Source organism: Hippopotamus amphibius, chromosome 8, assembly GCF_030028045.1.
Source record: "Hippopotamus amphibius kiboko isolate mHipAmp2 chromosome 8, mHipAmp2.hap2, whole genome shotgun sequence".
Taxonomy (NCBI): domain Eukaryota; kingdom Metazoa; phylum Chordata; class Mammalia; order Artiodactyla; family Hippopotamidae; genus Hippopotamus; species Hippopotamus amphibius.
In genome coordinates, this window is record NC_080193.1 from 117780089 (window position 1) to 117807732 (window position 27644).

Here is a 27644-nt window from a genome sequence, read left to right on the forward strand (position 1 = left end):
TTAAAAATACATATGGAGCAAGAAACCTCTCTTTTTCACTCCATATGTATTCTTAAAAATCACTTCAAATAAAAGTCCTCCAGATTTTCAATTAAAAAATAAGTTCCTCCTAAAACTTCATTTATAACAAAGGCCATGAGATAGTGCTTTGGTCTCTTCTTCAATTAAATGTTTTTAATTTCACCAAGAAATAGAATAGCTTTCAACCAAGATAACTTAAATAGAAGAATAATGTAAAATTAATTTCTTTACAAACTAAAATTATAGCAATTTGGCTTTTTGTTGAAATGTGCATTAAACAGGTCTTTGCATAAAACTCAAATTCAATTTACTGTTTACAGCCCACAGAAAGCCATGAACATGTTAATGTCTTATTCTGGGTACAGAAATAAATAGATTTGTGCCCTTTATTCAGTTCCTTCATTTTGTCATCATGTCTTCAGAAAACTTAACATTTTATTGCACACTCACCATACAGTTTCCTTTCTTAGCTCGGCCAGCTTGTGCAGGCGTTGGAGTGCCTTTTCCTGTTTTCTTTCATCTTTCCTGGATTTAGATGCTACATTTCGAGCAAATTCCCTTTGTTTCAGTTCTTTGAGCCTCTATTAAAAAAATACGAAAATGATTAATAGTATTCGTGTCTATAGCAATGTCAAACTTACTATTGTTGCTGTTGGAATTTTCCAATATGTCCTCTTTGATCTCATCTAAGGAAAACACAGCATTGGTGACAATCTACTCCTAACAAAATATTTTTTTGCATTTTTGGCTTGTAAAAAATGCCAAAATATATTATTATACTATATTAAAAGATATACCTATGCCTTAGTAAATTGGAATGGAAAATTTTCATCTTTACTTATTGATTGTTTCCTGCCAAGATTCTCTGCCTAATTTAGATGAAGTGTTGGAGTCTTATAAACCCCTAATTTTTAAACAAATTAAATTAGCTTGTGTTTTTCAGTTGTATGTGATAAATTCCATCATATTTTGATATGCTCTATGTTAGAAAAAAATTAGAAAAATATCTGATCCTTTTCATATTTTTTAAGAAGAGTAAATGTCATGTTAATCCATAAGGCAAATGCCCTCTACTAATGTGATTTAAAAATAATCCCTCCCCTCAAATATCAGGCATATTTCCCAAGTAATTCAAGATCTGGGAAGAAAATTTATTATAGTGTTTATGTGTAAACTCTTTTTAGATTGCGCATATGTTTCATCTGTATTAGAGGAGCTCAGTTTTCAGGCTGAAGGCCAGAAAAAGAACATGTCAACCTGAGTAGAAATGATAAATAGTCATGTATGTGGCATGACTTAAGAGACCCCAAAGTGGTCCCATGCCCCAAATATTTTCACTGTAGTCTTTCACTGAGACAGTATATAGTCATTAAAATGATTAAAGTACTGTTTTTTCTCATGGAGCTCATGTTGTTATGCAATTGTGATACATCAGAGTTTTAGAATAGGGCTTTATGAGGATAAAACATACTAATCATATTTTTATGAAGTGGTTTAACAAAATCTTAATAAATGCCTTATGTGTATACATTGATGTATGCTAGGGTCTTAGGACAATGCCTGATCTATAAAAGACCTGTCCAATAAATATTTGTTCATTTATGTGGGCTCATTTAGATCCTCCAAATTAGGTATTTTCCTACTTCAAAAAAAGTTATGCTAGGGAATTCCCTGGTGGTCCAGTGGTTACGACTTCATGCTTTCACTGCGAAGGCCTGGGTTTAGTCCCTGGTCAGAGAACTAAGATCCTGCAAGCTGTGCAGTGAAACCAAAAAAAAAAAAAAAGTCATGTTAATGAAATAATATTAGATTCTTGGTCACCCTAGATTGTATCTGCTCAATTTCTCCTACACAGAACCATAACTTAAACTTCAAATAATCTCTAATACTTTAATTAATGGGATTTATATAAAGTATATATGCATATACATGCATATACCCGTATGAGATTACTCCAGAATAATTATTCTAAAATAACACAAAGATATTTTGAGATAATTTGAATTGACATATTTGTGAAGGAGTTTATTTAGAGCTGAATTTAAATGAAAGATAAACTATGTCATAAATATCTAAATTGTACTAGTATTTGATATATATCATTACATTGATATAACAAACATAGCTATAATTTTATAATACATATTAAATTCTTTATTGATTATTAAAAATATGTAGAATTAGAGTATAATAGAGCAAGAAAGTTTTAATTTCAGATTTTAAATATTCATAGTCTTGGTCATCTCTATTTCCTAAAATCTTGAAGTCATATCAAGACTCATTTAACAATTTATTGAACACCAGGCATGGTCATTCTGTTAAATGGCTGGGATATTTTTCAAAGAGTAAAGAAAATGTTTTTACATTTACCTGGTGTGTGTCTGTGTGTCTGTGACAGTATGTGTGGGCAAGTGTGTATGAATGTATGTTTTTATGCATTTTGCAGAAATACGGAGAAAAGACACAGGGAGAGATAACGGCAATCAGTGGTTGAGGTATTCTTATTGTGCCGTATGAGGATGGAACAGGGGTGCCCCCAAAATCCCCAGGTAGGTTATCTGGGAAAAGTCACATCTGATCTGGGTCCCCCAAATCATGGGGGACCCTGTCTATCGTATGACTAAATGTGAATGTAGGAAACATTGAAGGAGTTTAAAACAATGCAATGCCACAATAGGATTCTCATTTTATTAAGATTCTTTTGGCATCAGTATCCATAACATTTTGCTATGGAAGAAGACTGAAGACAAAGCAACCAAAAAATAGAATATTACAAAGAACCAGGTAAGAAACATTAAAAGCCTTTTCTAAGGGAGTTGCAGTGGAGAGGAAAAGTAAAATTAGTGATTTATTGGTTGTGCATAATTGAGTGACCTAAAGGCTATGCATTACCTTTACTAAGAAATACCACCTGCCGTTGCAAGAAACAGATATTCAGTCAAGAGAGGGTTTGGGTTAGGAGGAGGATGCTAACAGAGAATTTGAAAGAAAATAGAAGATAAGTTCTCCAAAATAAATATTTAGAAGAATCAAAGTGCCAAGGGAAATAAAGCAAGAAAGAAAGTTGCAATAGCAATAAAATAACAAACAAAGATTTTTTTAAAAAATTCTATTTATAAATACTGGTATTTTAACAAACAGACATAATTTGTTTCCTACTAGATCCTTTGGGAAACAAGACAACAATTAAGAAAGATAGATTTGACTATTTTTAATAATTTTTTAGAATAAATGTTAATTTCTATTATATAAATATGCATATATATGCAAGTTAAAAGTACAGAGCTTCTAGCAAAAAACTAAGCTCTTCTAAAGCAAGTATATGAAATGCCAAGAATTTCACTATTTACTGTTTCAAATTAACCATCATGATTTGACCTAATCCATTTCCATTGACATGATAGTTAAATATCAGGGAATCGGTCGATTCTCAAATGCCAGTAGTGCTGTGCTATCTGTGACATAACTGAGTGATCGACATGGCTGGAATCAGCCCCTAAATGATGATTTAGAGAACTGTGTACATTTATTTTTACAAAAATTTTATTGGAATATATTCAACTTACAATATGGCGTTAGTTTCAGGTGTACAGCAAAGTGAAGAATGCAAATGCTGTTCTAGTCTTGCGGAGGTTATCAAGGAGCACTAAACTACATTCAAGTGTTCCTATTGATCTTAATATTCCTCTGTGTACGTATAATTTTCTTATCTCAGTGACAGACCTCCTGTACCAAGGTAAATAAACTTGACTAACATTTAGGGATTATTTAGTTGCAGAGCTTATAGGCCTGGCCAAATACTCTGGTCAGTCTTAGGACAGAATTTATTAGTCTTTATACCCTTTCTTGCATTTTTCTGCAGCCAAATAAAGTCCTACATCATACTTTATATCTAGTAGAGTAATTTTGAAAGGCAAAAAATAGAAGCAAGTAAATTCTTTTGAGAAAGCCAAATGGAAAGAAAACTTAAGTTCCACACAAATTAATGTACAAGATAATACCTGTGAGTCTTATGGAAATATCAATGTTATTTCAAAAGCCTCCTCAACAATTTATTGAGAATCACTCAAAATAAATTCTTATTGATACATGTCAAGAAAGGAATGACAGTCAGCAAGAATTAGAAAATTAGAAGTAAGTTAAAAGGAACTTGTGGGAGGATGTGGTCTAGCTACTGCATTGCAAAACAAATTATAATGTACGCTCACATATAATTCAATATATACTTTGAAAATATGCAGTAAGGAGTGAAAAAAAGAAAGAATCCATATTCTTTGGTTATGCTACCATTTCAGAGGGTCTACTCTACTTTCCCACTGATTTACTTCTCTTAGTCTATAGAGAAATAGAATGTCGCAAGGGCAACACAGGTCATTAATCCTGAGATATGGTCTCAGGAAAACTCATGGAGTTGGATGATTGGGAAAGTTATGATGATCCTGGCCTCAGGTTAATGATGGTGTTCAGAGACTGGCAAGGGTTTATTCAATGTGAGAAAGAGAGATAGAGAAAAAGAGAGAGAGAGAGAGAAATACCATAAATAATTCATCAGTTTGTGTTTAAACTTTAGGTAAATTACATTGTTTTACAACTGCAAACCAAACTTTTATGAATATTCTTATATCTATATTTTGTACACCTGACTAATTACACACAAAAGACAGGTTGCTACAGGAAGAACTGCTAGAATATAATATAAGCATGCACTTTTTTGAGGTTTTCCAAACTGCTATTCATAGCTTTATACCATCATTGCACTCTTCCCAATAGTATATGAGAGTATATACCTTATCCAATGTTGGGTAGCATCCCTCTAAATTTGTTTAATTGACAGTCAATAAGTGATATCATTAATCTTTTGCCTATAATTTGTTTACTAGGAAGCAAAAATATTTTACATACATATTAGCCACCTGCATTTCTTCATTTAGTATTAATATTGTTCCTTAAAATTTATTAAGCAACATTATGTACTTACTTTGACTCAAAATAAGCATGCGAGCCAACAGGGTTAGCATTGTTATCCACATTTAGAGATGACAAAACAAGTTAAGCAAGTTTTAGCCTCGTTCAGAGTTGCATGCAAGTGGTAGAACTGAACTGGAATCAGAATTTCCAGGCACGTTTCCTGTGATTTATCTCCTATATTTACTTTTCTATATGTTATTCAAGCTTTCTAACTCTTTAGGTCAGGCTTATTGGGATGTGATGCAGATATTCTTTTATCTTTCAGCCAATACTCTTTGAGTGTCCATTACTTGTCAGCTGCTATTCTAAGCACAGTTGATATATCTGTGACAAAGGAGGAGAAAAGTTCTGTCTGTTTCAAGAAATTTTCACCATAGTTGAGAGAAACTGACATTAAAACATATAAATAAGCTGTATAGTATAAACGATAGTGAAAAGTGCTGTGGATGCTATGAATTTAAGCTGATGGTGCAGGAAGTAGGAGAAGTGATAGCGATTTCAAATAGAGCGACTAGGGAAGGTTTTCTATTAGACTCATTTTCTATTTCTGTTTAACAAGTTACCATAAACTTAGCAGCTTTCTACAGCACACATTATTATCTCACAGTTTCTGTAAGTCAGTATGTCTGTTCTTTGCTCAGTCAAGGATGTTTTCTTATCTGTAGTTTTGTCTTGAAAAAAATAATCTCACAAGCTTCCTGAGGTTGTTGCATAGAGTTCCTTTCCTCGTGGTTGTACGACTGAGACCCCCAGCTTCCTACTAGCTGTCAGCTGGGACTACCCACTAAGTGCCCAATCTGCCTACAACAGAAATCAATACTGCGCTCCCAGTACAGGACCATTCCCAGGGGTGGCAGCCTGCTTACTTTGGACAGCTTCCTTCCAAAAAAAAAAAAGGCAGTGTTTTCTTCTTCCTGCAATAGATATTTACTCTGAATATGGACATAACTTCCCTCCATGCAAAGCTTCTGTCAGAACTACAATCTATTGACTTACAAAATGCCATTTCCACCACCATGATACTCCACACTTAAAATCATCGTTCTGATCAAGGAACTCACTTCACAGCAAAACAAAAAGAGTGGAAATTGGCCCATACTCACGGGACTCACTGGTCCTACCATGTTCCCTGTCATCCTGAGCTAGCTGGTTTGACAGAATGGTAGAATGACCTTTGGAAGACTCAGTTGTATCTCCAGCTAGGTGGCAATACCTAGCAGGGCTGGAGCAATGGTCTCTAGGAGGCTATATATACTCTGAATTAGTGTCCAACATACAGTGCTATTTTTCTCATAACCAGGATTGAAGGGTTCGAAAACCAAGGGGTGGAAATTGAGATGGCATCATACACTATTACCCCTAGTGGTCCACTAGCAAAAATTTTGCTTTCTGTCCTCACAACCTCATGTTTTTCTGGCCTAGAAGTCTTCAGTTCAAATTGCAGAATAATTCCAACAGGAGACACATCAATTATTCCACTGAACTGGAAGTTAAATCTGCTACCTTGCTGCTTTGGGCTTCTTATGCCACTGAATCAACAGGTAAAGAAGGGAGTTTCCATGCTAGATGAGATGATTGATCCTGATTGCCAAGAGACAAGGAACTGCTGCCACAATGGAGGTAAGGAAGATTATGTTTGGAATACAGGAGATCCCTTTTGGTGTCTCTTAGAGTTATCATGTCTGTGATTAAAGCCAATGGAAAACTACGGCAACCCAATGCAGACAGTGCTCTTAATGGCCTAGACCCCTCAGAAATGAAGGTTTGAGTCCCTCCACATTGGAAAAACCCATGACCTGCTAAGGTGTTTGCTGAGGGCAAAGAGAATGAGTAGTGGAAGAAAGCAGCTGTAAACCCCAACTATGACCACATGACTAGCTATAGAAATGAGGACTATGATTCTCATGGGTATTTCTTCCTCATTTTATTATGAAAAATATATATGGTCTTTCCTCCTTTATTCTCTTATCATATAACACAAGATTATTGAATTTATATCATAGTACTTAATTGACAGGATCAAAGAGAAGAGTGAACATCACCCACAAACTGTGCATCCTCTTCTGGGGAGCAACTTTTAGTGCATTTTCAGGTGTATACAGGATAGTTGTATCATGTTAGGAAGCATATTACCTGTTGTTGTCTTTATCTGGAGATTAAGTATAGTTTAAGGAGATGTCTATGGGTGCCAAATTGAAGAGGGACAGACTTGTGATGGTTAACTGTATGTGTCAACCTGGCTAGACCACAATATCCAGATATTTGATCAAACACCAGACTAGATGTCACTGTGAAAAAAATTTTTAGATGAGATTAATATTTAAATCAGTAGATTTTAGATGCTAATCTCATCTAAAATCATTTAAAATTATTTTAGACTGAGATTAACATTAAATCAGATGAGTAATCAGGTTTATCCTTAAATCCTAGTAAAGCATATTATTCTCCGTAATGTGGGTGGGCCTCATTCAATCTGTTGAAGGCCTTAAGAGATAAGACAAGTCCTCCAGAAAGAAAGAATTATACCTCCAGACAGCCTTTAGACTTGAAACTGGGATATCAACTCTTTCTTGGGTTTCCAACCTGGCAGCCTGCCCTGCAGATTTTGGACTTGTCAGCTCCCACAATGTGCGAGACAGTTCTTCAAAATAAGTCAACAGATAGAGAGATAGACAGACACATTGATAAATGGATAAATAGCTATAATGTATTTTATTATCTCTGTTTTTCTGGAGAACCCTGATTAATACAGGTTTTCGCCAGAAGATGGGTATCTAGTTATGATGTTTGTGTTGAACAATGCAAATTGGCGTTTACATTATCAATTACATCCTTCCAGTTCATTAACAGAATTCCAATCTGGGGTGGGGACAGAAAGATATTCATTTAAGTAAAAAAAAAAAAAATTTTAGCCTCCCTGAAATAAGAGTGGATATGTGACACAGGCCTCACTAATTGAATTGTAAGGAGGTAATTCTGAGGAGGATATGCCTAAAAAAAAAAAAGTCTCATTAAAGAAAAAAATCTTTATTTTTTTTAGCTATATTTTTCACTTCCTGCCCATGTGTAATTGTGAGTCTTAGAGGGAAGCAACCACCTTTCAGTTGCAAGGCTGTCTGCTTGGCAGAGAAGGCCTAGATGTTAAAGATAGAGCAAAAAATAAAAAGATCCCTATCCCCTAATAACATCATTGAGTTATTGCATTACCCTAGGACTGATTACCTATGCAGTTTGGAAAAAATAAAAAATAAAAGCTGACTTTATCTGAGTTTATTTTTATTTGCAGCTGAATGTAATCTTAACTTACATATCGATTTACTAGATGTGACTGGATAATTTTATGTTCTTAGACATTTGTTTCCTCAGATGAAGATGCTGATGATATCTAAAGTGTCTTCTAGTTTTTACATCCTAAGATTGATGTTTTCAGTGTCATCTTTTAAGATGGAGTTAGTTTTTATTAAATAATGTATTTAGAACAACAACAATTTCCTTAAGTGTTTTCTCTACTACAAGTAAATCCATTACTCCTTTGAATTGGTCCAATACTTCTGTTCCTATTTTCATATATCTTAGTAAGTTAATATATTATCCAGTATTACTGTTTCCACAGGCTTAACATTTCTTTTAAATTCCCAAGAGTTGTTTCTATCAAAAACTATTTTCAGTGGTTTTTGAAGTCTTAGTATGCTTTCTATCTTACATAGAGTAATACCTTCAAAGAATTACAACTAAATCACCATCTCTATTTCCTGAATCAATTTAACTCTCTTGGAAGACACTATACACTGGGTTTTATTAGAATGTTAGCAAATATATTTCTTCAGGGAAGGTTAAGTTATTCAAGTGAATGGTATCACACTTCAATGTGTAATTTCCTTCTAGTCATTATTTAATCAATGGTTTTATGCTGAGTGAACCTGTGCAAGATTCTTTTTTAAATTTCTTTTCCCATTACTATCATGCATGTGTATCATTTAGACTTTTCTCTTGGCAGCTTTAAAAGCATCTAATCTTTTAGTGGCATATCAGATCTGAACAATATCTTTCCCCAAGGCCTCTCATTCTTTAGATTCCATTAACTCAAGTTTCTCTTTGTGGACAAAGATCTCATTCTAGTTCTAGTATAAAAGTCTTTGCAATTTGTATGTGTTATGTCTAAAACTGATTTTCCGACCATTCGGTTCATTTTCTTAAGTGCTGGATCAGGAGTGTCTTGTGCATTGTAAGTGCTCATGAATGCTTGTCAAATTGCATTGGCACAGGATGGCAGTGATTAACTTCCTCATGCAACAGGAGGCTTTGAAAATTTGCTAACAAAAATCTCACTAAGATCTTTGGTATACAGGGAAACCAATAGAAACTTGAGTCTAAGAAATATTGACACTTTTATTTTAAAAAATACACAAACAACTTGAGTGGCCAAAAGTGAAGAATGGTAAAGAACTATGGTTAAATTTTATAAGGAAATACTATGCAGCTGCTACCAGTAATGCAAAGAGTTTAAAATATTAGGAATATTGTTGTATTATAACTTGTAGTTTTAAAAACAGCATGCTAATAATTTTACAATATAATTAAATGTATCTGCAGCTATATAAGTAGACTAAAAATGCTAGAAAACACACACATGTTAATGAATATTTATCTTCGTAAGGTAAAATCCAAAGAATTATATTTTATTTTCCATTATATGGTATTTTTCCATTTTTTTCTTACTAGCATGTTTTACTTTGAGAAGAGATTTTTAAATTTCAATTTGAAATATAAAAATTAGATATATTTAAAATTGAAACAAAAATTACCATTGTTTGTTTCTTCCTATCATACATACATATTTATGGCCTAATAAATAACTAGATTGTTTCAAATACTTCCAAGCTCTCTGAACATGAACAGGTAAGTCATTATATCCAATACAAAAGGATAAAATAAATCTGGTGAATTTTTACACACATAATCTTAATAACATGGAATAATTGTGGGATGATTAATATTTTAATCATCTTTTTAGCATAAGTATAGTGGGAAAATGATATATAGAGACAACAGTACTCAAAGTCTGTGAGAAATACAATGTCATGTTATATAGAAATAGATATATACTTTTTCTCTCTCTCTCAAAAATATTTTATATATGTCATTACAAATGATTTATCATGTGTATGTAACAAAGAAATAATGAGTAAAGGGTTAGCAAACATCTTCTCTAGAGAGCAGTTTAACCTTGGGGTAACTTATAGCTGTTTCTTAAGCATGTAATAAAGATGGAATATTAGTTGTGTTATTAGGCAATTTTGCTTATGATTGAAAATAACTCCTATTTTGCAAACTGCTTTTGGGATGGGAAGAGTGTGAAGGATTTATTAATACTTGGTGGGAAGCCATAACCAGTGACTTCCCTGAGTGCAAACTAGGTTTGTCCCTTGCCAGGACCATAGAAGTTATACACATGGAACCTTCTATAAGATATAATTGTTCTTATTTGTGAGACAGGACAAACTTCTAAGCCACAGTGTTTCCCACATCCACCCCTGTGATCTCCTCTCTTGGCATCTAAATTGTAACTTGAAATGCCAACGGAAAGAGCCCCTGAAATGCTGTGGGAATGTAAGGACTCCTGCTGGAGGGGGAAAAAAAAACCTGGTGTGAGATGCTGACCTATAACTTTCTAAGTGAATCTAATATTGAATAATTATTCAAAAATGTATATGTAGCAGGCTGGGCCTGGCCAAGATAAGCTGTATCCTCTAGCTCTAGGCACTGAAAGCAGAGCTGGACATGGTGACCATGCTGACCTGCATCCTGGAGGTTGCTTGAATTCTGCTTCATACCTTGAGAGCATGGATATCTTCTTGACACAGGCAGCTAAGAGCCAGAAGAGCAAACATGAAGGTGATATTTGAACATCTGGGATGAAAACAGCTTACGGAGTCTGAAGGGAAGGGATCCATGAGACCAGAAATGAACACTGGCCACAATTAGATCATCAGAAGAAACATTACAGGAATGTTATGTTGGGAATCTAGAGTTACATGGCTACATGAAGATATCAGTTGAGAATCTTTTCAAATGTTTAGAAACTATTATTGTGTGCTGAGAGTGAAAATGGCAGAATAGAGAGTTCCAAGAACCTGACCCTCCACAGAAACAAACAAATAAGTAAAAATTGTCATAATCAACTTTGTCAAAACTCTGGAAAACAGTCAAGGGTTTATAGCAATGAAGCAATTGCCAAATTAAGAAAAAGATGACTTAAACACAGTAGGAGAGCTTTGTGGCACTTTAACTCACCCTTGCCCTCCCTACCTAAAAGGGGAAAAAAACAAACTATCTATCAAGAATACTACATCTAGCAAAACTATATTTTGGAAATAAAGAGTAAAATTAAGATACTACCAAATTAACAAAAGGTAGAGGAGTTGTTGCTAGTAGACTTGTCTCATAAGAAATGCTAAAGGGAGCCACTCAGGCTGAAATTAAAGGACACTAGAAAGTAACCTGAAGCCATACAAAGAAATAAAGTACACTGGTAAAGGTAACTCGATAGGTAAATATAAAAGCCAGTATTACTGTATTTTGCTTTGTAACTCCTCTTTTACTACTATGTAATTTAAAACACAAATGCATAATTCAATAATTATAAATCTATGCATTGTGCTTACAATGTACAAAAATGTAATTTATAGCAATATCTACACAAAGCTGTATCAGGGCAGAGTTTTGAATACAATCAAAGCCAAGTTTGCAAAAGAATGATGTCAGACACCCAACACATCATTTATAAAAACTAGTTCAATATGGATCAAAAACTAAATATAAGAGCTAAATCTACAAAACTCTGAAGGGACTCATAGGGCTAAATCTTTACCACCACAGGTTTGTCGATGGTTCTTGCATATGACACCAAAAGCATAAGCAACAAAAGAAAAAAATAGATAATTGGGAATTCATTAAAATTAAATAATTGTGTGCATCAATGTAAGTGAAAAGATAACCTACAGAATGGGAGAAAATATTTGCAAATAAAATATCTTATAAGGGTCAAGTATCCAATTATATGTGGAATCTAAAAAATATGACAAACTAGTGAATATAACAAAAAGGAAGACTCACAGATATAGAGAACAAATTAGTGGTTACCAGTGGGGAGCAGGGGAGGGATAATATAGAGTTGGAGGGATGGAAGGCACAAACTATGTGAAGACAGGCTCAGAGATGTACTGTACAACACATATAGATAATATAAAAAACCAAATTTTTTAAAATAGGCAAAATGTTTTAACAGATGTTTCTTCAAAGAGGATATACAAGTGGCAAATAAGGATAAGAAAGTATACTTAGCACAATGAGATGCCATTTCATACTTACTAGGATGGCTAATTTTGTTTTCAAAGGCAAATAACATATGTTGGCAAGGATATGGAGAAATTGGAACTCATGTTAATTGTTGTTGACAATGTAAAATGGGCAGCTGCTACTGAACATAGTTTGGCAGAAGCTCAAAAATTAAACATATAATTACCACATAACCTAGCAATTCCATTCCTATGTATATACCCAAAGTGTTTGAAAACAAGTATTCAAACAAATACTGTACACAAATGAACACAGAAGCACTATTTGCAATAGCCAAAGATCAAAACAATCCAAATGTCCATCAATGATAAATGGACAAATGTATATCTATACAATGGAATATTATTCAGCCATGAAAAGGAATGTAGACCATGGATGCACTTCAAAAATATTACTCTAAGAGAAAGAAGCCAGACATAAAAGGTCACATACTGTTTGATTCCATTTATATGAAATATTTAGAATAGCAAAATCCACAGATATAGAAAGCAGAGTGGCTTTGGGTTGGGGTAGGGGGAAATGGGGAGTGACTCTTTAAAGAGTACAGGGTCTCTTTTTGGCTGATGAAATGTTGCAGACTAGATAGAGATGGTAGTTTCACAACATTGTGAATGTATTAAATGCCACTGAATCTCTCACTTTATTATGGTGAATTTTATGTTAAGAGAATTTCACCTAAAAAAGTAAAATATGCATTGATTTTTCTCATATTTTCTAATATAATCACCATTTTATCCAAGATTTTCTTTAATTGGTTAAAACAAAATGTGTTAAAGACCCTCAAGCAAAATTGTCAGTTGGGAGAATGTAGAAATAGGAGGGGCAATAGATGTGAAAAAGTAATAATAGACAAAATAAAATTTTTTTTGGCTTAATCATTTAGTTGAATCTGATCTATTTAAAATCATTGACATTAAAACTACTACATTGTTTTCTTTTTCTCTTTTTATTATAGCGTTGTACATTCCAAAGAATTGCTTTTAACTGGCCTATGGTCAGTGTAATTTAAAATGCCTAAGACAATGTCTAACCTAATAACCATAGATATTTCTTAGTGGTTTTCAGAAGACTCCTTAGAACTGCAGACATATTTTAGGGACTTTGTTTCCTGCCACTTTGTCCTCAAAAAGATATGGGATACCTCCAGGAAGCTAGACTTCTAATATTTGAGTATATTGGTATCCCAAATAAAATTGGAATTGAAGGCATATCCAGAAAATTTCCCAAATTCTACACTCTTTGGTAATATGTTAACATTAGTTTCCACTATAAAATTATGCCAGTAATATTAAACCTATAGGAAGACAGTGTTTATAATGGACAAATTATGAATTTGGAAATACTTCAAGAAATGATATTTGACTCCACCAGTTGCTATCTGTGTGATCCTCAGTGATCCTTCCCTCATTTGTAAAGTGGGGAAGAAAACAACTATGTAAAGCTCATATACTTCCTTCCACTCAGTAAATATCACCTTCTTTCTCTTCCTTATTCTAACCCAGAAAATAAAAGGCAGGAGTTTATGTATTGTATACAGATCTCATTTGAGATTGAATTCACTGACTCAAAGGCTACTTTATCTTGTAACCTTGGACAGAAAAAAACCTCTTTTTCAAAAATGCTAATTAATCAAGAAGCATAATTGTGTAAAGAAATAAAAATCAGAAACATTTTAAGCCAGTTTAATGTTTTGTTATATGTTAATAAATATGTTTTATTAATAAATGTGATGACATTTCATTTGTGTAACACATAGATACTAAATAATTTCTGATGGTATAAGACATTTTAGAATGCACTTTATACCTTATATTTTAGAAAATAAACATATTTCATTTGTGTTAATTTGTCAATTTGATTCATATATATATATATATATATATATTTTTTTTTTTTGCAGCAATGGTCCATATAGGTATGTTCTAAGAAATTAAAAATAAAATTATTTTAAACATGCATATAATAAATATTTTCTGTTGCCTAGCCATATCAATCATTATAAATAAATAAATGCTCTCAGAAACTACTTATGAAATATTTAATTTTTCTTCTTAATTTAGCTGGTAGTTTTGCTACATTTTTTTTAATGAAACCAACTGGGATTGAGCCAGTATTACTTCATTGATGTTTTCTGTTGAAAACAGACTTGTGGTGATAGAACAGCATAATTGTTCACAAATGAGTTCTAAAAATCCCTAATTAAAAGACAGAAGTTTATATTTTAATCAGATTATGAATTTGAGCATTATCCAAAGGAATTATCATATAAAATTTTCAAATTATAGAATTGTAAGTACGAAAAAAGTTGTGATGACATTTCACCTCCAAAAGCTGAAATTAGCCATAAACTTGCTCAGAGCCATAGAACAAAGGCAAGTGATGTTTTTTACCTTTATTTTCATGACTCTGATGCTAATCTGACCTCTTTTATTGGATATCTATTTTAAAATAATTCACATTAAATTCAAACAACAGAGTGGCAAGTTGCATTCTGTGTGTAACCCAATTTTGTGTCACTACGAAAAATTATAAAGAGCTATTTATTAGAAACATGAATTATACTAGGTAAACAAAGTTCATTCAACAAAGTAAACTTTCTTTACTTTTCTACTAAGTTTCTCTTTAATTATAACATGTGAAACTTTAAATTTAGTGGTTTTAGTAAAGAACTGTCTTTCTAAAATCTGCTAATCTTAATACTAGATAAAACCTATTGATACAGCTCTCTTACAGTTCTAACCAAAGTTACCTGTGATAGAAAGAAAACTGGTTCCTCTAAAATGTTTACGTTAATCCCCAGAATCTGCAAATATATTACCTTGCATGGCAAAAGGACTTTGCAAATGTCCCTAACCTAAGGACCCTGAGAAGGCAATATGTTCCTGGATCAGTCGGGTAGGGCCAGAGGTGATCACAAGCATTTTTATAAGTGAAAGAGGGAGCAGGAGAGTTGGAGTCAGAGGAGATGTGATGACAGAAGCAGAATGATAGAGGGAGGGGGAGAGAGAGAGAGAGGGAGAAAGAGAGGGAGACATGTGAAGATCCTATACTGTTGCTGACTTTGAAGATGAGGGAAGGGGTTATGAGCCAAACAATGAAGGCAGCTTCTTAAAGCTGGAAAAGGCAAGAAAATTGATTCTCTTCCATAGCCTTCAGAAGAAACACAGCCCTGCTGACACCTTGCTTTTAGGACTTCTAACATTCAGAATTGTAAGATAAATTTGTGTTGTTTCAAGCCACTAAATTTGTAGAAATGTTACAGCAGCAATAGGAAATACACTACCTAAAAACTGATTATTTTCTAGCAGAAACTTATCATAACTGGGGAGTACAGGATATTTTGGGAAAAGATTGGATTTAAGTTACAAGATAGATTGGGATTATATGATTCATTAACAGTTATCTGTATGACTTTACAAATCACATTATAAAAAATCCTGTATCCTCAACTACTAAATATGAGCTTCCTACCTTTTAGATTTGTTAGAAAATCAAAATAAAATAATAAACATGGTAAAGTTTTTAAAACTACAAAATGTTATATAATTACATGACATAATATTGCTATTTTATTATTTAGATGATGAAACCTCTGATAATTTGAATCTGAAAGCCTAAACCTCTATCATCATTCATTTATTTTAGAGTCAACAATCTGATATTTTCTATTAAAGTCTTTCATCCATTTGAAGGAGTATGTTTAGTTTGTTACAGTGTTTGTCACTGGAGTGTCACAATTTAAACAATATAGTTTGCTTACTTTCTAGGCATAAGACACTATTGAAAGTGCTATGCAAGCAAAGTGATGGACAAAGGAATACCTGCTGCTCTCAGCAATATAAAATTTGGCAGAATAAAATATATCACATATGAGATACAAAGTAATATTTTTTCAGAAGAGGGAGATATCATATTTCCCAAAAAAAGAATTTATGAAAATTTGTAAGTAAGCTTTGGATAATTGTCAAAAACAAAACAACAAAAAAAAAATGCCAAAACAATGAACAAAAAACTTTGAGATAGAAGACAGGACATCACAGGTAGTTTTCAAGTCAGAAACAAAGACATGAAGACATAGAAGGAATGTTTAGAGTTTATCATAACAAGTGTAGAATGGTGAAAGAATGTATTAGTTTTCTAGTTCTGCCTTAAAAATCACACAAACTAAACGATTAAAATGACACACATTTATTTGTCATGGGTCCTTTGGTCAAAAGTCAGACACAGTGGCTATGTTTTCTGTTCAGTACCGAGAAACCTGAAATCAAGGTGTCAGTTACAGTTGAGTTTTCATCCAGAGGCTCTGGGGAAAAATCTGCTTTCACGTTAATTCTTGTTTTTGGCAAAATTTAGTTGTTTATGATTGTAGGACTATATACCAGTTTCCTTGCTGATTGTCACCAGAGACCTCTCTGAGCTTCTAGAGGCTACTGCATTCCTTGCCATAGAGCTCCCTACACCTTCAAAGCCAGCAACTGAGGATTTCTCACATGCCAAATTCCCCTTATTGTTTGCATCTACGACTTCTTATTAGACAAGGCAAAGAAAACTGTTTTTAAAGGGCTTATGAGATTAGGGTAAGCCTAATGAGATCAGCTTAAAGTCAACTAATTTGGTATCCTAACCACAGCTGCAAAATCACTTCACAGTAGATCAGAGATTAATTCATGATTGAATAACAGGGAGAAGATATGTGTATATAAGGGGCCAGGCATCTTGAGGGTCATTATAGAATCCTACCTATCACAGGAAAAAAGCAAAGATGATACTGAAAATGAATGCATTATTCTTAAAGACAGAAAGTCTCGAATATTATGTTAAAATGCTTGGACTCTATTCTATAATAGTACAAAATTGGGGGCAACAACCCTCCTATATAGTATTTTATAAAGCTTTTAAAGAAAACCAGAAATTTCAAATAAGTTGAAAAAATTTTGATCCAGCACATATTTTCTTTCCTTTTCTTTCCAGTGATCAAATAAGATGACAAAACATAATTAAAAAAATAAATAATAGATGTTCTCCAAACCAAGAAAATGAGATAGAAGTGGACCTGAATGTTTGAAGAAATCCAGATTATAAGGCCGATGAGATTGGATTGACAGGAAATACAGATAAGGAACATGGCAGCTCAGAACACTGAGGTAATTGTGGTGATTCCAGAGGGAAGTCTTGAGAATCTGCAAGCTGGTGGACAAATACAAAAGTGATGAGTGGGCCTTGATGTAATTATTAGATTAATTTAAAAACTAGACTTTGAATAACTAGACCAGTGGGTTTCATTCAGCAAAATAAAGACCTCCTACTTCAGCAATGAAAGAAGGGCCTATCTCCTTTAGCTAGACATTCACCATAAAATCCCCCCCAGATAGAAACATGCCTATAAGTACCCCCCCTTTGCCAATAAACACAAAGCCGAGAATCTGCACTCAGCTCTCTGTAATGATCATCCTAGTCCTTACAGAGAAAAAAAAGTAACACATTGCCTAAAAAGAAGTGAGACTGAAACTGAGGTAACCAGCAACAGTGAATGACAGAAAACCAAAACCAAACAAACAAAAAAGCTACTAATTCAAATTTCTGAGAGAAAATTATTTGAATTCAGAATTTTATGTACTCAGGCAAATGTCGAGAGAAGAAAAAATACTTTTAAATATGCCAGAGCAAAAAAAAAATGTTATCTGATTATTATAAATATGAACTTTTGTCAGGATAAACCACAGTAAAAGAAAAAGAAATACCTAAGAAAGGACAACATGAAATATAAGAATCAGCAGCAGTTGAGTATTATCAAAAAGTATCAAAGAAAGCTCACAAGAAGTTAAAAGGAGCCCTTTGAATCTTGAAGGCAGGGATAGTCTCTTTCAAGCAGCAGGTTGCATTCCCTTCTTTATGTGTTCAGTAAAGACTTGGTTTTGTAAAAAAAATACTGACAATCATAATAACATATATATTAGTGTTAGGCAAAACATGATTTGACATAAAAACAGTGCACTAAAGGCTTAATTACAATTGTAAAACAGAATAAATTTAATGGTATTCTTTTAACAGTTTCAAATGCAGGCAGACAAAGTTCTTTATCTTTTACTTCAATGGGTCACTATATAATGTCTAATGTCGATGAATCAAGAAATAAATAAGAAAGAAAATATTATTCAAAGTTATAAGATAATTACTAGGTACCATATGGATAACTATATTTAATAAAAATTGTCGATGATTGGGAAAAAGTAGGAAACAAAAATATTAAATTCTACATCTTTCATAATGGTACATCAGAGATCAGTCCAAAAATAATAAATCAATAAAAGATATATACATATGTATAAAATACTGGAGTATGTAATTTTACTACTAATAATTTTAAATAGCTAAATTTGGTTACCTCTTGGATCTGGGAAGGAGATAAAAAGATAAGGACAGGATTTTTATATACAATTCTGGAGCATTCTATATGTTGTAACTATTTGTACATTTTCTATTAAAACTTTAAAACTTGTTTTACATTTGAAAAATAACTCACAAATTTAAATGGTCAGGAGAAAACACTTCACATGTAATAAAAATAAACTGGAAGATATTATATGAACAGAATTTAATTATCCCTATATAGTACTAACTGTCTTTATTTCCTTTAAGCACAAAATGGCTCTACTTTAAAACCTGGTATAGATAGATGGAGTGCCATTTCTAAATGTCAAAGTCTATTAATGAACTAATACTACAAACAAGTTCTCCATCAGTCCTTGCTTCAAAATAGTGGCAAGACTAAGTTATGACTTAATTAAAATTATTAATGATAGATTAATAAGAAACCCAGGTCTTGATTTTATCATCCTTTTTAGAGACAGTTATACATAATTATAAGATCTGAACTCTTTCTAAGCTGATAAAGATTATCCTCATTGACTAAAATAAGTACATTTTACACCCTTGGAAAATGTAATACTGTAATCACGCTTGTAAATCTCAATGCATAGCCATGGTCAAAAAAAAAAAAAAATCAACTGGTTAGCTAGTACCTACACCTCTAAATTATGTATTTGGACAATGGCTGACAATAAGGGACTGGATTCCAACAGACCTTTGCACAGACTTCCCGTTCTACCACTTTTCAGCTGTTTAATCAGTTTCCTTATTTGTAAGATGGATATAATAATTATACCTACTTGATACAGCTGTGGTAAACATTAAATGAACTAAAACATTCAAAACATTTAGTACAATTTCTGGCTTAGTGTTAAGAGCCCTGAAATGTTACAAACTTTTATACTATATTTGTAGTAACCCTCATGCTATAAGCATGGACATCTATTTATTTGTATTTAATGAGCATTAAATCAGACATATGAACTGTGGCAGGGTGTAGTAGAGGATAAGAAAAGTAGAAGGAGCTGATAAAACCAGAAGAGTATTTATTTTTATAGCAGGGAAACTGATCTGTTATGGCATTGCACTTTGGCCAAGCTATAGCTAGTGGTAGTCGATAACTCTTAAGAAAACACTTCCTAATGGCAGAAATTCCTTCTTTGTTATGGCTGGATAATATTCTATTGTATATATACCACATTTTCTTTGTCCACTCATCTGTCAATGGACCCTTATATTGTTTCTCTTTCTTGGCTATTGTGAATAATGCTGCAATGAACATGGAGTACAGATATCTCTTTGAAAGAGTGATTCCATTCCCTTTGTATATATACTCAGGAGTGGAATTGCTGGGTCATATGGTAGTTCTATTTTTAGTTTTTGAGGAATCTCCATATTGTTTTCCATAATGGCTGTACCAATTTACATTTCCACCAACAGTGTACAAGGGTTCCCTTTACACAACACCCTCTCCATCACTTGTCATCTCTTGTCTTTTTGATAATAGCTGTCCTCAGAGGTATGAGATGATATCTCGTCATGGTTTTGATTTGCATTTCCCTGATGATAGTGCCATTTGCAACAGTAAGGATGAACCTGGAGGACATTATGCTAAGTGAAGTAAGTCAAACAAAGAAAGATTAATACTGTGTGATAGCACTTCTAGGTGAAATTAAAAAGTTAACTCATAAAAGCAAAGAGTAGAATGTTGGTTTCCAGGGTTGGGGTGGGGGAGGGATGGTGAGGGAAAAGGGAAGATGTTGATAAAAGGGTACAAACATTCAGTTATGTAGGATGAATATGTTCTGAAGATCTAATGTACAGTATAGAGACTATAGATAATAATAACTGTAATACTATATTGTATATTTGAAGTTTGCTAAGAGAGTAGATCTTAAATGTTCTCACCACAAAAAAAAAAAAAAAGCAACTGTGAGATGATGTATGTGATACTTAACTTGATTTGGTAATCATTTCCAATGTATACTTACATTAAATCATCATGTCATATACCTTAAAAGATCATGTTGCAGAACCTCAATATATACAATGTTTGTTTGTCTATAATACTTAAATAAACCTGAAAAAATTCCTAATGAAGGGCCTCTGACTTATTTCTAGAGAATACTGCTCACTGCATGGGGGCAACTAAGACATAAGAACAACATCAAAACAAAACAATACACTTTCAGACACTAGGTGACAAAATTTGTATGAGTCACATTCACGTACTGTCTTTAAGTACACTTGGGGTGAAAAGGGTAGCCAAATGTGTATATAATTTGGAAATATTTAATAAAGCAATGTATGTATAGAAATGGAAAATAAGCTAAAGTGTCATGCAATATTGCAATACTGCATATGATAGGTCTATGGTTTTGATAAGCTTTACCCCAGCCCCTGCACTTGGAGTATGCCCTGAATGGCTTAGGCTAACTACCCTCCTCACTCCTTTTTTGCATACTTTTCAATCCAGGGGTTAAAATAAACCATTGACTTGTAGCTTTCCTACAACATAATGCTCAAGGTGGGCACCAGACCTAAATACATCCAATGATGTGAAACAAACCCTCCCCCCAAAGAGGAGGAAATAATATTTTCCACCACACAGAGAAACAGCCTGTAGATATGAGGAAAATTAGCAGGATAAACTAGCAGCAGTGAAAGGACAGAGATTTGCAAAGAATCAGAGCTGGTGTCTGATCAAAGTGAACTTGAAGTTTACCCACCCCATCTGACATTTCTTCTCATGTAAAAATTTCTTCCCACATTCTATTTTTAATTTAAGTATATTTTTCTCTCAATTCTTCCCAAAAGTTTCTTAAATGACCCAAGCATATTGTTGTATTTTCAGCTTTAAGACACAGGTCAAATAGCAAATATGAATAAAAATAGTTGAATTTAGCTTATAACAATGTATCTAGGTTTCTTTTACTTAAAGAAAAATCCATTTTAACTATACTGTAAAAATATCATAATTTCAACATATGCACTGAAACACCAAAGGCAACAATTTCATTGAACTCTCATAAACAATGTGCTATGTGATTGCTTCATATTCATTTTAAATAGGAAAAATATTAAAATTTTAAAAGAAAAGTAAAAAGTATCACAGAATATTTATATTTTAAATATCACTCTTACCTTTGAAGTTATTTTTCTTAATGTACTTTATTTTATTTTTTAAGTTCTTTATTGGAGTATAATTGCTTTACACTGCTGTGCCAGTTTCTGCTGTACAACAAAGTGAATCAGCTATATTTATACATATATCCCCATATCCTTTCCCTCCCTTGGCTCCTTCCCACCCTCCCTGTCCTGGCCTTCTAAGTTATCACCAATCATCGAGTGGATCTCCCAGTGTTATGCAGGAGCTTCCCACTAGCTAGCTATTTTACATTTGGTACTGTATATAAGTCAAAGCTACTCTTACTTCATCCCAGCTTCCCCTTCACCTCCCACCCCATGTTCTCAAGTCCATTCTCTACATCTGCATCTTTATTCTTGCCCTGTCACTGGGTTCATCAGTACCATTTTTTTAGATTCCATATATATGAGTTAGCATACAATACTTGTTTTTCTCTTTCTGGCTCACTTCACTCTGTTTGACAGTCTCTAGGTCCATCCACATCACTATGAATAACTCAGTTTCATTCCTTCTTATGGCTGAGTAATATTCCATTGTATATATGTGCCACATCTTTATCCAATCATCTGTTGATGGGCATTTAGGTTGCTTCCATGTCCTGGCTATTGTAAATAGTGCTGCAATGAACATTGTGGTACATGTTTCTTTTTGGATTATGGTTTTCTCAGGGTATATGCCCTGTAGTGGTATTACTGGGTCATATGTTACTTCCATTTTTAGTTTTTTAAGGAACTTACAAACTGTTTTCCATAGTGGCTGTACCAACTTACATTCCCACCAACAATGCAGGAGGATTCCCTTTTCTCTGCAACCTCTCCAACATTTATTGTTTCTAGATGTTTTGATGATGGCCATTCTGACCAGTGTGAGGTGATATCTCATTGCGGCTTTGACTTGCATTTCTCTAATGATTAGTGATGTTGAGCATCTTTTCATGTGTTTGTTAGCCATCTGCATGTATTCTTTGGAGAAAAGTCTATTTAGATTTTCCACCCATTTGTGGATTGAGTTATTTGCTTTTTTGGTATTAAGCTGCATGAGCTGCTTGTATATTCTAGAGATTAATCCTTTGTCCATTGCTTCATTGGCAAGTATTTTCTCCCATTCTGAGGGTTGTCCTCTTGTCTTGTTTATGGTTTCTTTCACTGTGCAAAAGCTTTTCAGTTTCATTAGGTCCCATTTGTTTATTTTTGTTTTTATTTCCATTATTCTAGGAGGTGGGTCAAAAAGGATCTTGCTTTGATGTATGTCATAGAGTGTTCTGCCTATGTTTTCCTCTAAGAGTTTTGTAGTGTGTGGCCTTACATTTAGGTCTTTAATCCATTTTGGGTTTATTTTTGTTCATGAGGTTAGGAAGTGTTCTAATTTCATTCTTTTACATGTATTTTTAATGTATTTTAGAATGAACTAGACTGACGTAAAAGAGGATTCAATGTGTAAATATATTTTTCTTTCTACCTTTTCATTGTAGAGCATAGCTTCATATAAAGTGTTCCAACAAATATTACCTGCTTTAACACACACACACACACTTACACATATGTATATTTTCAATTCTCCAGAATCTGTTCATCTGCATTAGGAAAACATGAAAAACACCATACCTTTGGAAAATAAATAGGACTAATCCATTCATAAACTCCTTGCTTGGATTTAGCAATAAACACAAATATAAATTTTATTTTTATTTTTACCTAACCTATAAAAAATAAATTTTAGCAATAACAGATACATTTATATGCTTTTAAAATCTGTGGGACTCATAATGACCTCAATGAGTGATCTCTGTATATTATGTCAATTGAAAAGCCAACATTTGATTACTACAAATAGTCACATATACTTGCTTTATATTTAAATGTACATAAAAAAGATTGTCATGAAGTTAAAATTACAAATAGATTAATTAGAATACAAAGTGGAATTCCACTTAGAAATGATTAATATTAACAAGAAAGTCTTTTGACATAATAATTTACTTTATATAAACATACTGAGTAACCTTAATTTCACAACTATAAACAATGATTATCTAAAAAATATAGATCTTTGCTATTGTTTCCTTCATTTCTTTTTCATTTATTTCTGATCTGATCTTTATGATTTCTTTCCTTCTGCTCACTCAGGGGTTTCTTTTGTTCTTCTTTCTCTAATTGTTTTAGGTGTAAGGATAGGTTGTTTATTCAATATGTTTCTTGTTTCTTGAGATAGGACTGTATTGCTATATACTTCCCTCTTAGAACTGCTTTTGCTGCGTCCCATAGATTTTGGGTTGTTGAGTTCTCATTGTCATTTGTTTCTAGGTATTTTTTGATTTCCTCTTTGATTTCTTTAATTATTTCTTGGTTGTTTAATAGCATCTTGTTTAGCCTCCATGTGTTTGTAATTTTTACAGTTTTTTTCAGGTAATTGATATCTAGTCTCATGGCATTGTGGTCAGAGAAGATGCTTGACATGATTTCAATTTTCTTGAATTTACCAAGGCTTGATTTGTGACCCAAGATGTGATCTATCCTGGAAAATGTTCCATGTGCACTTGAGAAGAAAGTGTATTCTGTAGTTTTTGGATGGAATGTCCTATAAATATCAATTAAGTCGAGATGGTCTAATGTGTTATTTAAAGCTTGTGTGTCCTTATTTATTTTCTGTTTGGATGATTTGTCCATTGATGTAAGTGGGGTGTTCAAGTCTCCTACTATTATTGTGTTACTGTTGATTTCCCCTTTTTTGGCTGTTAGCATTTGCCTTATGTATTGAGGTGCTCCTATGTTGGGTGCATAGATATCTACAATTGTTATATCTTCTTCTTGGATTGATCCCTTGATCGTTATGTAGTGTCCTTCCTTGTCTCTTGTAATAGTTTTTACTTCCAAGTCTAATTTGTCTGATATGAGTATTGCTACTCCAGCTTTCTTTTGACTTCCATTTGCATGGAATATGTCCCTTGGTCTAAAGTGGGTTTCTTGTAGGCAGCATATAAAAGGGTCTTGTTTTTGCATCCATTCAGCTAGTCTGTGTCTTTTGGTTGGGGCTTTTATTTCATTTATATTTAAGGGGATTATTGACATGTATGTTCCTATTACCATTTTCTTAATTGTTTTGGGTTTGTTTTTGTAAGTCTTTTCCTTCTCTTGTATTTCCTACATAGAAAAATTCCTTTAGCACTTGTTGTAAGGCTGGTTTGGTGGTGCTGAATTCTCTTAATTTTTGCTTGTCTGTCAAGCTTTTGATTTCTCCATTGAATCTGAACGAGATTCTTTCTGGGTAGAATATTCTTGGCTGTAGGTTTTTCTCTTTAAGGACTTTCAGTATATCCTGCCATTCCCTTCTGGCCTGCAGAGTTTCTGCAGAAAGATCAGCTGTTATCCTTATGGGTTTTCCCTTATATATATATATAAGTAGCTCATGCAGCTTAATACCAAAAAAGCAAATAACTCAATCCACAAATGGGCAGAAAACCTAAATAGACATTTCTCCAAAGAAGACATACAGATGGCTAACAAACACATGAAAAGATGCTCAACATCACTAATCATCAGAGAAATGCAAGTCAAAGCCACAATGAGGTATCACCTCACACTGGTCAGAATGGCCATCATCAAAACATCTAGAAACAATAAATGTTGGAGAGGTTGCAGAGAAAAGGCAACTCTCCTGCACTGTTGCTGGGAATGTAAGTTGGTACAGCCACTATGGAAAACAGTTTGTAAGTTCCTTAAAAAACTAAAAATGGAAGTATGACCCAGTAATACCACTACAGGGCATATACGCTGAGAAAACCATAATCCAAAAAGAAACAGGTACCACAATGTTCATTGCAGCACTATTTACAATAGCCAGGACATGGAAGCAACCTAAATGCCCATCAACAGATGACTGGATAAAGAAGATGTGGCACATATATGCAATGGAATATTACTCAGCCGTAAAAAGGAATGAAATGGAGCTATATGTAATGAGGTGGATAGACCTAGAGTTTGTCAAACAGAGTGAAGTAAGCCAGAAAAAGAAAAACAAATATTGTATGCTAACTCATATATATGGAATCTAAAAAAATGGTACTGATGAACCCAGTAACAGTTTAAGAATAAAGATGCAGATGTAGAGAATGGACTGGAGGACATGGGGTTGGTGGCGGGGGGGTGAGTGAAGGGGATGCTGGGATGAAATGAGAGAGTAGCATAGACATATATCCACTACCAACTGTAAAATAGATAGCTAGTGGCAAGTTACTGTATAACAAAAGGAGATCAACTTGATGATTTGGAGATGCCTTAGAGGGCCAGGACAGGGAGGGGGGGAGGGAGCCACGGGAAGGAGGGGATATGGAGATATATGTATAAATACAGCTGATTCACTTTGGTGTACCTCAAAAACTGGTACAGGAGTGTAAAGCAAATATATTCCAATAAAGAGCTTTAAAAAAAAAACCAAAAAACAAAAAGCAAATACACTTTGTGAAGAGGACATTTATTAAAGAGTTGAACTGAAGATAAAACTTAAGATTTACTTGCTTTTCATAATGAGATTATGGAACACTTTAAAATTGGACACAGAAGAAAATGAAGGTGTAAGTTAAGTTCCATGCTGTTCCTTTGTGAGAGTTGAAAACTATAAGAACATTTCCTCTCCTAGTTCAGAATCATTTTAATTAAATGACCTGAGAGCCTTCTGGGAAAGATTAGCTGCAGAATTAAAACTGCTTCTAGACTAGTACTGGGTGAGAAAACAGTCAGCAAAATTCTCTTTGATTGAATATATCTTGTTGTTTATAACTGTTTCTGTTTTAATGAATACCTAGCTGCATACAATTTTTTAGTAATCTCTCTGCTTTTGCTAATGATTCAGTATTCAATATGAACATCTCTCTGGGATGTTCAAATTTAACAAACCTCTGCAAATTATTTAGTAGTATTTTCAGCTCATCATTATTGCTATGTGTCAAAGAGAGCATCTGGAAAGATTGCTTAATTCCAATTTTAATCATGTTTCTGTTTAGTTTGATGTTATTTTTAAAATTCAAATGAAATAATATTTTATCCACGTTAAGACTCTACAAAAGGAAATGGGGGTCATTACCAGAGTAGAAGAGATTCTGTGTGAATAGGAAATTAGCTGAATCCAATACATATTTACATGAATCCTTTTATTTTAAAAGTTAGGTTAGAGGTACTCTGATAAGAGACAGAAGGAAAAAAAATGATCTGCATTTTTAATACCAGATTATTTTTTTTTACTACAGTAACCATACTGTACATCTCCAAGACTCATTTGTTTTATAACTGGAAGAAACTTTTGAGATATTTAATGGTCTAGTGAATTAATGAAGAAAAAGCAGTAACTAAAAACCACATTATAAAAATTGTGGAAATAATTTGAAAGCATTGATTTCAGAGGCTTGCAGAAATATTCTGATCAGTTCATAGGTTAAAGAAGGGTAAACAATGGAAGACTTTAGAAAACACATATAACTGAATCAATTGTTATGTGTTAAATGTAAAGTTCTCTTTTAGGTTAGTTGCTAATCAGAATATTTCTCAGTGTCATGATAGAGAGGCAGGATCAAGATGGTGTAGTAGGAAGACCCAGAGCTCACAAGCTCCCACAAACATGCAAAAATTACAACATATGCAACAAGTCTTTCTCAGAACGATCTAAAGATTAACAGAATGGGTCTTCTACAACTAAGGGTATAAAGAAAATAACACACCAAGATGGGTAGGAGGGGAAGAGAAGTGATCTAGTCAGGATCCGCAACCCCAGCAGGTGACCCAAGAGG

General features: G+C 33.4%; 1 protein-coding gene across 1 annotated transcript in view; it reads right to left on the reverse strand.

Moving 5' to 3' along the window:
• Nucleotides 1-27644, reverse strand: part of ZNF804A (zinc finger protein 804A) — a 272636-nt gene that overhangs the window by 4837 nt on the left and 240155 nt on the right. Inside the window, exon 3 of the mRNA XM_057745851.1 lies at nucleotides 472-602. Coding sequence (XP_057601834.1) covers nucleotides 472-602 — 131 coding nt within the window. The remainder of the gene's footprint in view (nucleotides 1-471; nucleotides 603-27644) is intronic.